Raw genomic sequence first — 12,539 nt, 5'->3', positions numbered from 1 at the left:
GCTGCTGCCTGATGAGAAGAAATGAGGTTCTACATTAGACTTAGGTCAGTATCAAAGGATAGAAAGCATGTTTAAGAGATGCTGCAGAGATGAAAACAGGCCTTGGAAAGGTTGGAAAAGGGTAGAGAGGAATCTAGGTTGGGAGCCTAAAGGACAGAGAATGGTGTTGGTTTCTCCATTAATGGGAGGGTGGGATTTAGGTGCAAAGAGAAATAGTCCCTTTTTTTTTTTTTTTTTTTTGTCTATGGGAGATCCTGTTCTAGATGTGTGTGAAAGATTGCTGGAAAAGCAAAACTAAAGGTCTGTCAAGAGGTTGGAAGGGAATAGATGTGAGAATCATTAGCTTAGAGATTAGTTATTAAATCCTTGGGAGCTGATGAGATCAAATGAAGTATAGAGGTAGAAAGTTTAGAATCCAGAATAAAGCCTTAGGGGACACACATCCTCAATGGGCTTGAACTGGAAGATATACAGCCAAGGAGGCTGAAGAGTAGTGAGATAGGGAAAAGAACCACGAGAGAAGTATCAAGGAGTGACCAATAAGGATCAAAAGCTGCAGAGAAGTCAAGGAGAATGAGCATTTGAGACCCTTGATAACTTTGGAAAAAGCAATTTTGATTGATTGATGAGGCTGAAAATCAGATTGGAAAAAGATGACATCTCAGACTTTTCTTCAGCAATAACTGGTATAATTTTGAGAAAGCCCCTTAGCTTTTGCAGAATGATTTTCATGCTAACTTATACAAATATTGGAAATGAACTGGGATCCTCAATAACCTTGACAACGATCTTCTCCCAACATCCTTTGCCTCCATGAACGTTCATTTTTTTAAGTTGAAAGATCCTTATAGAAAAGATTTCTTTCCCCTAACTCTACCCTTTGTCCTGTGTTAAAGTGATCCCGGAGGTTAAGAGCAGGTTTAGTTGTTGACCTTAATCTTAATCTTAAAGCTTTAAATTGGTAAAATGGGGCAGAAGAACAGGAGAGTAGAACATGGAGAATTTTAGTTCAGAAGGCATGAAGCTGAAGAGAGAGTATAAAGGCCAGTGACAGCTGATACCAGAGAAATAGCTAAAGGCTGGAAAGACCTGAAACATGAAACAACCTCCCCCACCCCAAGTCCTTCCTTTTTGGCAAAACTCCATCTGGGCTATTAAAGGAGGAAGGTACTGTTTTAGCTCACTAATCTTAGATTCAAGTTCTGTATCCTTTACACTGTCAGCAAAATTGGTTTTTAAGTGAATCTGCTTGTAAAAAAGGAACTTTATGGACATCTGAGAATTAAGATCTTGCTCCTAGGTTCTTCAGTGTCAACCAACTTTTGCAAGGACTAAATTTCCTGTATTATAACTGACCACTGACAGGAAGGCAACTGGAGTAATTCCTGATCTCAACAACAATAGTAGGTCAGGCCCTGGCAGCAGTTATACTCTCAAGGGTTCTACAGGACACAAGGAGGCAATGGCATCCTTGCCCTACATGCAGCTTAGGGGTCCAGGGGCAGCTCTCTGTAGTAGCAGTGCACAAATACTTGTCTATGGCAGCACTTGGCCCAGAACAGGTTAGCAGAATTCAGGACCCAGTAATGAATGAATGCCAGAACGGGGATGGTTGCAGCACCTGACATGAGATAAGTTATCAGTTGACCCTGGTAGAATGGGTAGAAGATGAGGGCCCCAGAAGCAGTGGCCAAAGAGAGTAGATTGACATAGCTGGTCCCAGCCACATTTCACCTTCCTATATAAAGCAGTTATGGAGAATTTCAAAGGATTCTTTGATGGTTGGCTAGAGTACCATAATGGGCAACTCAGGAAGAGGAACTGCTTTGTCAGATTACAATTTAGGGTATCCTCAGTATATATCCATGCTTAATATTTTTCTCTTCCTCTGGCTAAGGAAATAGTTGCTTTTTGATTGTTGAATGACATTCCATATTGCAAAAATTACCAAACAACTTGCCTGAGACAGTATCATCTTAGAATTCTATTGGAATAAAAACTCCCTTTTGTGGCAATTCACTCCACAAGAGTGTGAACAATTCTTAAGTTTTTGAGGACTGTCTTGGGCATTACAAGAAGTAATAGGCATTGAGGTAACACAGTGGATAGAATGGTAGGCTCAAGGTCAGGAAGAAATGGGTCCAATTCTGGCCATGACCCTGGAGAAATCACTTAACTATAATGTGTCTGCCAGTTTCTTCAACTGAAAAAAGAAGTAGCAATACCCACCTCCCAAGGTTGCTGAGAACCAAATGAGATGTCCGTAAAGCATTTGGCAGTGTATGTGCAAAATAGGCACTTAATACTCATTCTCTTCCCCCTCCTACTGGAGTTAGTCTTTTAAAATAATTTTACATTGCTATAATCATCGTATTTAATTCTGCTTACCTTATTCTGATTCAGTTCACCTGTTTTCCCTGTTCTCTCAAAGAGGACCAATGACCCAGGAGGGTTTTGTCTTGACTTTTGAATGAATTGGATTTAAGTAAGGCAGAGCCTGGAAAAGTCAGTTTCCCAGTCTTCTGGAGTCCAGTGGAAAGACAAAAGTCAAAACAACTTGAGATGACCTGGGGATGAAACAGGAAGTGTGGGGAAGACCTAAACCAAAGAGAATCTTCAGGACTAGGATAGGGAATTTGCATTTTATCCGAAAAGCAATAGGGAAACACAGAGTTTCTGAGCTGGAGTTTTAACATCCGTCCAGAAAAATATAGACATCTAAGGCACTATTATAGTAGGCACTGAGGGATTCTGCCCTCAATCACATGTTCACTAATTCTCAGACCAAACTTGGGGTGTCCTGCATCCAAAGCCAGTGCTGTTTTTGCTATTCCTAGCTACCTGTTTTCAAATTTAAATGTCATGAATATTATGAAACATGTGCTATGGACAGCCCTTGTCCTTGTGGGGGTGATCTTGACAGAGGGGAAGGTCAATGAATGTACTTTCCAAGGAGCACACTCCTATAGAGACCAAAGGCACTGAGAAAATTTTTCCTTCAATGAAATAACCTTCAAAGGATCTATGGGTTGTGATTCAGGTGGTACTAATAACTGCTAGTATTTTCAGATCTGAAAACAAAACCTTCCATGTAAAAAAAATTTAAAGGAAAGAAAAAATTCAGGAAAAACCTGGATTCAGATCCTGGTATATGGCAAAAGATCCATAAAAATAAGTATCTCTAGACTAAAAGGCAATAGGTATGAACTGAAATTTATTAACTAGATCTTGGACAATTTAAGAGCCCACCCCGTGTCAGGCACTAAAAATGCATGGATATATTCAAAGTTCTCAACCTCAAGAAATTTATCTGGCAAAATAGGTGGAATATGTAAAAGTAATGAGATTCTAGTAGCAGCTGGGGATCTGGGAAAGCAGAAGATGGGCTGTGGACTGAACCATATAGATCAATGAAGTGCAGTCAAGTTTTGGGTAGGGATGAGGTGGGATAAGGGGTCAAGGAGGGTGGGCCAAGTTTGGAGATAGAAGGGGGAATGGTGACTTCTAAGGAACAGCAAAGCCAGCTCTGACCTTCAGCAGATCATTTTTCCTCTCTGGAAAAATGGCTTACTGTAAAATGACCGCTCTGGTTCCAAATCCTATAATCCTAAAGCCATTTATATGGTGGCCTAAAGCCACCATATAAATTTCAAGACAGTAAATCCAAGAAATTGTAGATGTGCTGAAGCACAACCTAATAATGAAAGGCAAACTTAAGGATATTGGCTGTTGCACACCTTTTTCTTTAAATGCTTCCTGCATACCTACTGTTCTTACCAATTTAATGCCTTTAAAAATTTTTATCTTTGCCAATTTTATTGCCTGAAGCAAGTTCAAGTAGTCCTTTGAAATGTATTAGCCAAAGAACCTGACAAGTCACTTAACCCTTAAACCCCAAAGTTACTCTCTAAAAAGTTACTTCATATCCAACCATCCTGGAGAGCAATTTGGAACTAAGCCCAAAGGGTTATCAAACTCTGATCAAAGGGTATTCAGTGTCTCTACTGGGCTTATGTCCCAAAGAGATCTTAAAGGAGGGAAAGGGACCCACATGTGCAAAAATGTATTTGGCAAGAAACTGGAAACTGAATGGATGCCCATCAGTTGGAGAATGGCTGAATAAATTGTGGTATATCAATGTTATAGAATATTATTCTGTAAGAAATGATTAGCAGGATTTCAGAGAGGCCTGGAGAGATTTACATGAACTGATGCTTAGTGAAGTGAGTGGAAGAGAACATTTTCCACAGCAACAGCAAGATTATGTAATGAACCCTTGGTGAAGGATGATCAAGTGTTTTCAACAATGAGCTGATTCAAGCCAGTTCCAATAGACTTGTGATGGGAGATGACCAACATCCAGAGAGAGGATTATGGGGACTGAATTTTGGATCACAACATAGTTTTCACTTTTTAATTTGCTTTTTGATCTGATTTTTCTTGTGCAACATGATAGATGCGCAAATACGTATAGAACTGCACATTTAATCTATATCGGATTGCTGTCTAGGGGAGGGAAAAATTTGAAACACAAGGTTTTGCAAGGGTGAATGTTTAAAACTTATCTTTTGCAAGTATTTTGAAAATAATACATTGGAAAAAAAAAATTCTGTTTCTTTCAACTTATATGAGTCAATGTCCAAGCAGTTCTTAGGTTCCTACCATACGGATCCCTCAAGAAGCTTATGCTTTATAGAATAGGCCGATATCATTAACAAGGAGCCTTTATTGAGGGCTTAACGTTCTGAGCTGCAGAGATAAGAAAGGCAAAACCAACTCACCAGCCCTAGACGCCAAGGAGTTCGCCTCAAGAGGGAGACCCTGCGAAACAACTAGGTCCATTCAACTGGCATCCCGTGTAAACAGGAAAGGCCTCTCTCTCTCTCCTGCCGAAAGTGGGATTTGAGTTGAGTCTGGAACTTTGGCTGTGTCTGCAGGTTAAGACACTAAGGTCCAGGAGGACAGGCTCTCTGTATCCTCAGAGCCTCGGGCGGTGCCTGGCACACAGTGAGCGCTTTATGTTTATTGAATGACTTAACTGAACGGTTGAGGAGGGAAACCTCTCCAGGCCCGCCAGAGGGAGCCACAAGGTAACTGAGAAGGGAATCTAAGGGGCCAGAGGCAGCGGCGTGCTAAGTGGCTAGGCGAGTTTTGGACCCGTGGCGCTGGAAACGCCAAGGCAGCCAGCCCTTCCACTGCCCTGACCCTGACCAGTGTGGCCCCGTGCGCGCACCCCGTGCAATTCCGAGGCCCAGTTTCCTCCTCCGTCCATGGGAAGGGAGCAAGGAATCATCAGGAAACGTATATTAAGCACGTCTCACGGGCCAAGCCCTCAAGGGCCCTTGAGGAACTCTCCAGCCCCGCAAGTCGGGGCAAGCGATCCATAAGCACTGATTAGGAGCCTACCGCGCGCCAGGGATTGGCCTAAGGGCTGGGAAGACAGAGCGGCAGCCTGTACCCTCACGCGAATTGACAATCTAAAGGAGACTTCCCCCGCCGGAACCCAGCGAGGTGCTTCGCCGAGGGTCACCCAGATCGCTCCGGCCTTCGGGTCGCAGAAGCGACGCGCCGAAAGCGGACAGGGGGCCGGCGGCGCGACGCCAAGCGCATGCGCACTCCGGCTCTTCCACCCGGGCACACCCCGCGTGCGCATACGTCAGCACGTACGCACCCAGCCCCTCAACGGGCGGAATTTTTCAAAATGGTTCTGAGTCTGTGCCGCCCAGCCCCTGGCAGGACCTCGGAGGTGGCCGTGCCGCCGCCGCCGCCGCCGCCGCCGCGCGGGGCGGCGGCTTAGATAGCCGAGCCTGATGGGCGCCGAGGGCGGCCGGCTGCCTGAAGCGCCGCTTCCGAGGGACTGCGGGAAGGAGCGCGCCCGACTAACGGTGGGGACGGCCCGGAAACATGGCGGCTTACATCGGAGAGAAGATAGAGGTGAGAGCTTTGCAGAGGGAGGATTCGAAAGAGCCGCAGGGAGGGTTCAGTTAAGTGAGGCAGGGGGAGGCTTCAGGCGAGACCACTTCGGAGGAGGTAGGGGGAGCGTGGACCGTTCCACTTGCACGGAGGCGGGTGAGATTACATGGACCGGACCACCTGACGGGGGGGGGGGGGGTGTTAAGGGGGACATGGAAATGATAGGATACGGGGTGGGCCAGCGGGGCGCTCCTGGTCTCCCGGGACTTCCGGCCCTGCTCCCGCCACAGCTGCCGCCCTGGGATGAGCACAGACCGCGGGGCCCCCGCCCCCGTCCCTGGGGATGGCGGTTTCCTGGGCGGCAGCGGCGGCGGGAGCTGGGGCCCGGGCCCTCGGTCCGCCGCGGGGGGCGAGGGGCGCTTAGTCCTCAGTCGAAGGAGCCCCAGCATTAGGCGGCACCATGCCCTGCCCCCGGGATGCCTCCGCCATCGAGGTGAGCCCCCATCGCGTCGGGTTAGGACCCGGTCACTCCCAGAAACGCTTTCCCTCTCCCTCCTGTCCTCCGGGTTTAGGCCCCTGTGCCCCTTTCCCTCTGCAGATTTCTCCCCTCGGCTCCAGGAGAGTCCTTTTAACCCGACTCCTCCCGAGAAGCTTCCTTCTCCTTGTAGACAAACTCTTTCTAACTGTTGGTCTAATTTTTAAGGATTTCAGAGTTGGAAACCTCCTTGGAAAGGGGTCTTTTGCTGGTGTCTACAGAGCGGAGTCCATTCACACAGGTCTAGAAGTGGCGATCAAAATGGTAAGTGCTGGCACACTTGGCAGATGGCTAGGCTTGGCCCAGAGCAAGGAGTCTACAAACCTGGTTTGTGTAAAAAAGTTTTTTCCATTCTGTGTGCATATAGAAGTGGCTCTTATATGGACGAATCTATTATTTGTTTTAAGGATGTAATTTCTAATTTTTACTATTCTTTGCTGACAATTATGAATGTTTCCATCTCCAGAGACCAGAATAAAGATAAGAGGGTTGTATGTGAAACTGTGAATCTCTATTATCTCCTATATTAATCGCTGTTTTTAAGTTATTTAAAATTTAACATGGTACTACCAATTCTTCCTTGTTTATCTCTGTCCTCTTCCGCCCCCCACCCCAGGCAATTGGGGTTAAGTGACTTGTCCAGGGTCACACAGCTAGGAAGTATCTGAGGCTACATTTGAACTCAGGTCCTTCTGATTTCAGGGCTGGAGCTCTATCCACTGGGCCACCTAGCTGCCTCATCTATCGACCTCGTTTAAACTTCTTTCTGCTGTCTTTGGTATTTCCATTGTTTCACTGACATTTTTTACAGTATATAATTCGTAGGGCCTTTTTTTTTTTTTAAGTGTCCACTTGTTTACAGTGATATGTTGGATCTGATAACATAGAATAATATAGGACTTTAGCCTAAAGGGACTTTACAGATTATCGAGTCCAGCACTTGCATTATATAGATGAGGATACTGAGGCCAAAGAAATTAAGTGACTTTTTTCACTATGGTGAAACAAGTAAAAAATTGAAGACCTGGGATTGGAATTCAGGTCACTGATTTCAAATCTGGTACACTTTCTACTACTCTTCTGTTAAAAATTAGTCTAAAATAGTAATCTCTTGTCATCAGTGAACAAGAAATATATATATATCAAATCTGGAATCATCTTTTTCCTAAATGAAAGTGAGGGATTTTTGTTTTCTTTTTACATCTTTAGTAGGGTTTAGAATTCTTATGTTTGAAGGAGAGTTTTTGTGGGTCAGGGATGAGAAAAGCAGCGGATTAAATTAAGATCATAAAAGGTAGAGCTAGAACACAGGCAAAAATCTAAAGTAATGAAAAACCTGTTTTAAAAAACTAAGTTCTTATTTTAATCTAAAATGTTATTTCCCTTTTTTTAACCTGATAACTAAATTTAAAACTGACTTGCCTGAACTTAAACCTATTATGGTCCCCCTAATAATTGGAGCTCCTGATATAGCATTCCCTCGAATAAATAATATGAGTTTCTGACTGTTACCACCTTCATTCCTTCTCCTCCTCGCGTCTTTAACAGTTGAAGCCGGTGCTGGGACTGGGACTTTAATCTAATATAATGTTATTGAGTCGTTTTCAGTCATGTCCAACTCCTTGTGACCTCATTTGAGGTTCTCTTGACAAAGATACTGGAGTGATTTTTCATTTCCTTTTCTAGCTCATTTTACAGATGAAGAAACTGAGTTAAACAGTTTAAATGACTTGCTCAGGGTCACATAGCTAATAAGGATCTGAAGTCAGATTTGAACTCAAGAAGATAAGTCTTTCTGACTCCAATCACTGCAGTGCTATTAACAGAATATTTCATTTTTAAAATAGCAATTTTTGCTGATAGTGTTAAACTTATATTTAACATTGTCATTTGTTAATACTTTTTAGATTGATAAAAAGGCTATGCACAAAGCTGGAATGGTCCAGAGAGTCCAGAATGAAGTGAAGATACATTGTCAACTGAAACATCCTTCTATTCTGGAGGTGAGAGGAAGCCAGAATGAAGGTAGTAATTCCCAGTGAGGTTGTATTTTTTCCAGGAATAATTTATTAGCTTATCTTTCTGTTTTCTGTATTTCAGCTTTATAACTATTTTGAAGATAGCAATTACGTGTATCTGGTATTAGAAATATGTCACAATGGAGAAATGAATAGATATCTGAAAAATAAAATGAAACCTTTCTCCGAAAGCGAAGGTATGTTTTTCATAAAATTGAATGTAATGTAGCATAACTAATTTTGGTATTATTATTAAGACAGAATAAATGTTTTGTTTTGAGTCAATAGTTATTTTCCAGTACATCTTCTTTAAGAATATATATTCCCTGAGAAAGTTTAATCATAAAAAGAAGGGAAATATTAAAGTAACCTTTCTTAAAGACTATATGTTTTAACTGATCTTGAGTTGTTATTTTTGCAAAAGTCATGATAATAAAAATTTCATTTTCTTGTTTGGATCAATAAAAGGACTTTTTAGAGGGCTTCATTGTCTTAAAAAGACTATGTTCTTTAAGAAATATTCTAAACCAGTTAGATAAGATGGAATAATGATGTGTTTCATGGTCCATTAGTGAAAGCCATAATAGTACCTGGTATAGTGCTTAAAGTACCCTCTCACTGTGATCTGTCATGCAGGCAAGTGGAGGTAGGAAAATGTAGAAAATGTTCCTTGATTATATCATGTGAAGGTAATTCTCATCACAACTTTTTTAAAAATCTGCTATGCTTTAAGGCTAATAATATTCATAATGTCATTTGAACCTCAGAATCCACTAAAGTAGGATAGATATTATTTTCATAAAGGACTGGTTTAAGGACATAGGACTAATAAATAGGAAAGTTGGAAATAAAATTCATATTTTCTGATTTCCATCACAAAACGGCAGCCCTTAAGAGGGAACAATTGATTTCTTGATCTCATAATTCCCTCTCATTTCTTGTTGCCATTTGGGACAAAGTAGTAGTATTTATGTTTGTATGATATTGTTAGCAATGACAAAGCTGTAATCCTGTATTGTGCTGCACTAGTATTATTGTAGTACCATTTTACTGTACTATTATGTAAATAGAGATTTTTCTGGCAATGATTGTTTTTTTGTTTCTGAATAGCTCGACAATTCATGCACCAGATCACCACAGGAATGTTGTATCTTCATTCTCATGGTATATTACATCGGGACCTCACACTTTCCAATCTCTTACTGACACGTAATATGAATATCAAGATTGCTGATTTTGGTCTAGCAACTCAATTGAAAATGCCTAATGAAAAACACTATACATTATGTGGAACTCCTAATTATATTTCACCAGAAGTTGCCACAAGAAGTGCACATGGACTTGAATCTGATGTTTGGTCCCTAGGGTGTATGTTCTATACATTACTTATTGGTAGACCACCTTTTGACACCGACACAGTCAAAAACACATTAAATAAAGTGGTATTGGCAGATTATGAAATGCCAACCTTTTTGTCACTAGAGGCCAAGGACCTTATTCATCAGTTACTTCGTAGAAATCCAGCAGAGCGTTTAAGTCTGTCATCAGTGTTGGATCATCCTTTTATGTGTCGAAGTTCTTCAGTGAGAATTAAAGATTTGGGAACTGTGGAAGATTCCATAGATAGTGGACATGCTACCATTTCTACAGCACTTACCGGTTCTTCCAGTGCCAGTATAAGTGGTTGTTTGCCAGACAAGAAAAGACTGTTGTTTGGACAGCCACTTCCAAATAAAATGACTATATTTCCAAAGACTAAGAATGTGAGTAATTTTTCATCTGGTGATGGAAGTAGTTTTTATCCTCAATGGGGAGTTCAGGGACAAGAGACCAATCATAGTGGCCGAGGAAGACTGCTACAAGATGCTGAAGAAAGGCCACATTCTCGATACCTACGCAGAGCCCATTCTTCTGATCGATCGGGTATTTCTAGTGGTCATTCTCAAGCCAAACCACCTGCTGTGGAACGCTGTCACTCAGCAGATATCCTCTCAAAGCCCAACAGAAGAGGGTGGCCTGAAAATGAGAGGTTTTCACCTACAGACAGCAATGCCAATATGTTTCAAGTATTTAAAGAAAATACTTCAAATATTACTGGTTCTTTTGAAAGACCTGATAAAGATCAAGCACAGTAAGATTAAGTTCTTTCAACTCTTATAATTATTATACAATAATTCCTTTTCAACAAGCTTATGTTAAATCTGTCCTGACATCAAAGGTACAAAAACAAAAATCATAGCTGCCTCTTCCCTTCAAGAGCTTATATTCTAGTGTAGGGTGGGAATTGCACAGCATGTAGACTGATAATTAAAGATAAAATACACATGAAATCAATACTTATTTTGAGGCGATGGGAAGCACTAAGAAATGGGTCTGAAAAGCCATGTATAGCTCTTGGTGACACTTGAAGTAGATCTTCAGTGGATCCATCAGATTGTAAGAAGTCATTTACAGAGAAACTTGCCTGCTCCTACTGAATGTGAGTGCCTTTTTTCTGAAATTATCTCCAACTTAACCTGTCCATATCTGGTTTTTATGTTATTGGTTGGTATATTGTCTCCTCCAATTAGAAAATGAACTTCTTGTGGACAGCTGTTGTTTTTGTGGTGGGGTACCCAAAAAATAATAGGCTCTTGATACAATTGTTGACTAGACATGAGACAAAAATGAGGAAAAATATTTCAAGAATGAGGGGGAAAGCCCATAAAGGCATAGAAGTAAAAGATGGAATGTCATGTAGGGGGACATTTTTTGCTGGAAAGTAGAGTTCATGAGGGAAAGTATTTTGTGAGTGACTTGGAAAGAGATTGAATCCAGATTGTGAAGAACTTTAAATTCCAAACAGAGGAGATTGTATTTGTCTTAGAGATAGAAAGAAATCACAGTCACATGTTCAGATCCTTGCTTTAGGAATATCATTTTGGTAGCATAAAAGGAGAATAGAGCAAACAGATAAATACGTAGTAGGAATTTTCCCAAATGTAGTGGCTATGTCACTGAAGAAGGGACAGACGCAAAAGATTTTATGGCATTAAAAGTAATAGGATGTGATAATTAAGTATGTAGGGGGTGGATTGAGAGGGAAGAATGATTTCAAGGTTGACAACCTGGGTGACTGAAAAAATGATATAGTCAATTTGACAGAATCAGGAAGAGAGGGGTGGGGCTTTATGGGGAAAAATAACAAGTTCCATTTTGGATGTGTAGAATATGAGATTTTAGTGGAACATCCATGCTTTTGGGAGGCGAGCAGTTCATGGAGAGACGAATAGTAGCTCAGACAAGAAGCTGCCTGATCCCTCCAGTTCCTCAGGGTAATGAGTTCCTTTATTCTCCATTTACTCCTAGATGTCACAGGGAAAAAATAACAAAGACACCAAAATAACCTTGTTTTTTTGAGTTTGTTCCTCCTACCAAAGACCTTTCTGCTCCGATTCTTAGTGTTTTCTACTTCCTTACATTATTATTTACTAAATATTCCACATTCTTAACTTTGTTAGAATTTTTTGACATGCAAAAAAAAAAAAAACTATTTTTAGCCTTATTTTTGTATCCTTTTCTTTATTGAAAATCAATATAATTTCAAAAATATACTTTCCTGATTCCTTGTAGTTATTAATGTCCCTTGTTCCCTTTAGTAAACTATAAACTCACTGAAGGTGGGTTCTGTTGCAATTTGTTCTTCACTTTCCCAGTGCCTCACATTACACATAAAATAAGTGCTTGTTGAAATGAAGAAAAATACTTTCTTTTGTGCAGATATTTTTCTTTCAAATGAAAACATTTTAATGTTAATTTTTGCTGAATTATGAAACATTGTTTTATTCCACTCTAGTCTTCTCCATCCAGGAAAATCTACTTTTCCACTTTCAGAGCAGACATCTCATTCTGAAACAGTTCAGCAATGGTTTGGAAACTTGCAAGCAAATGGTAAATATTTGTGGAATATTTTCATTAGCAGAGTGATAACTTATAATCATAAAACTGAATTGGGAGGGACCAGAATTCATCTAACCCAACCCATGCCTCATAGAACACTATTCTCTAGCATCCCTGATAGGCCTCCCTTCAGC

General features: G+C 41.1%; 1 protein-coding gene across 3 annotated transcripts in view; it reads left to right on the top strand.

The window, feature by feature from the left end:
* PLK4 (polo like kinase 4) overlaps positions 1 to 12,539 on the top strand; it is a 38,413-nt gene that overhangs the window by 11,998 nt on the left and 13,876 nt on the right. Inside the window, exons 1-6 of one of the 3 annotated variants that reach the window (XM_003772749.4) lie at positions 5,699 to 5,934; positions 6,617 to 6,712; positions 8,356 to 8,451; positions 8,549 to 8,663; positions 9,577 to 10,597; positions 12,302 to 12,396. In XM_003772749.4, the coding sequence (XP_003772797.1) occupies positions 5,905 to 5,934; positions 6,617 to 6,712; positions 8,356 to 8,451; positions 8,549 to 8,663; positions 9,577 to 10,597; positions 12,302 to 12,396 (1,453 nt within the window). In that variant the 5' untranslated portion in view covers positions 5,699 to 5,904. Of the gene's footprint in view, positions 1 to 5,698; positions 5,935 to 6,176; positions 6,407 to 6,616; positions 6,713 to 8,355; positions 8,452 to 8,548; positions 8,664 to 9,576; positions 10,598 to 12,301; positions 12,397 to 12,539 lie in introns of those variants that run through there. The other 2 variants (XM_031942269.1, XM_031942270.1) reach the window with 2 other exon arrangements.

The sequence above is a fragment of the Sarcophilus harrisii genome, chromosome 6, assembly GCF_902635505.1.
Source record: "Sarcophilus harrisii chromosome 6, mSarHar1.11, whole genome shotgun sequence".
In the NCBI taxonomy this organism is placed as follows: Eukaryota; Metazoa; Chordata; class Mammalia; order Dasyuromorphia; family Dasyuridae; genus Sarcophilus; species Sarcophilus harrisii.
The sequence above is the reverse complement of the archived record's forward strand: the minus strand, read 5'-3'. Positions and strand labels throughout refer to the sequence as shown.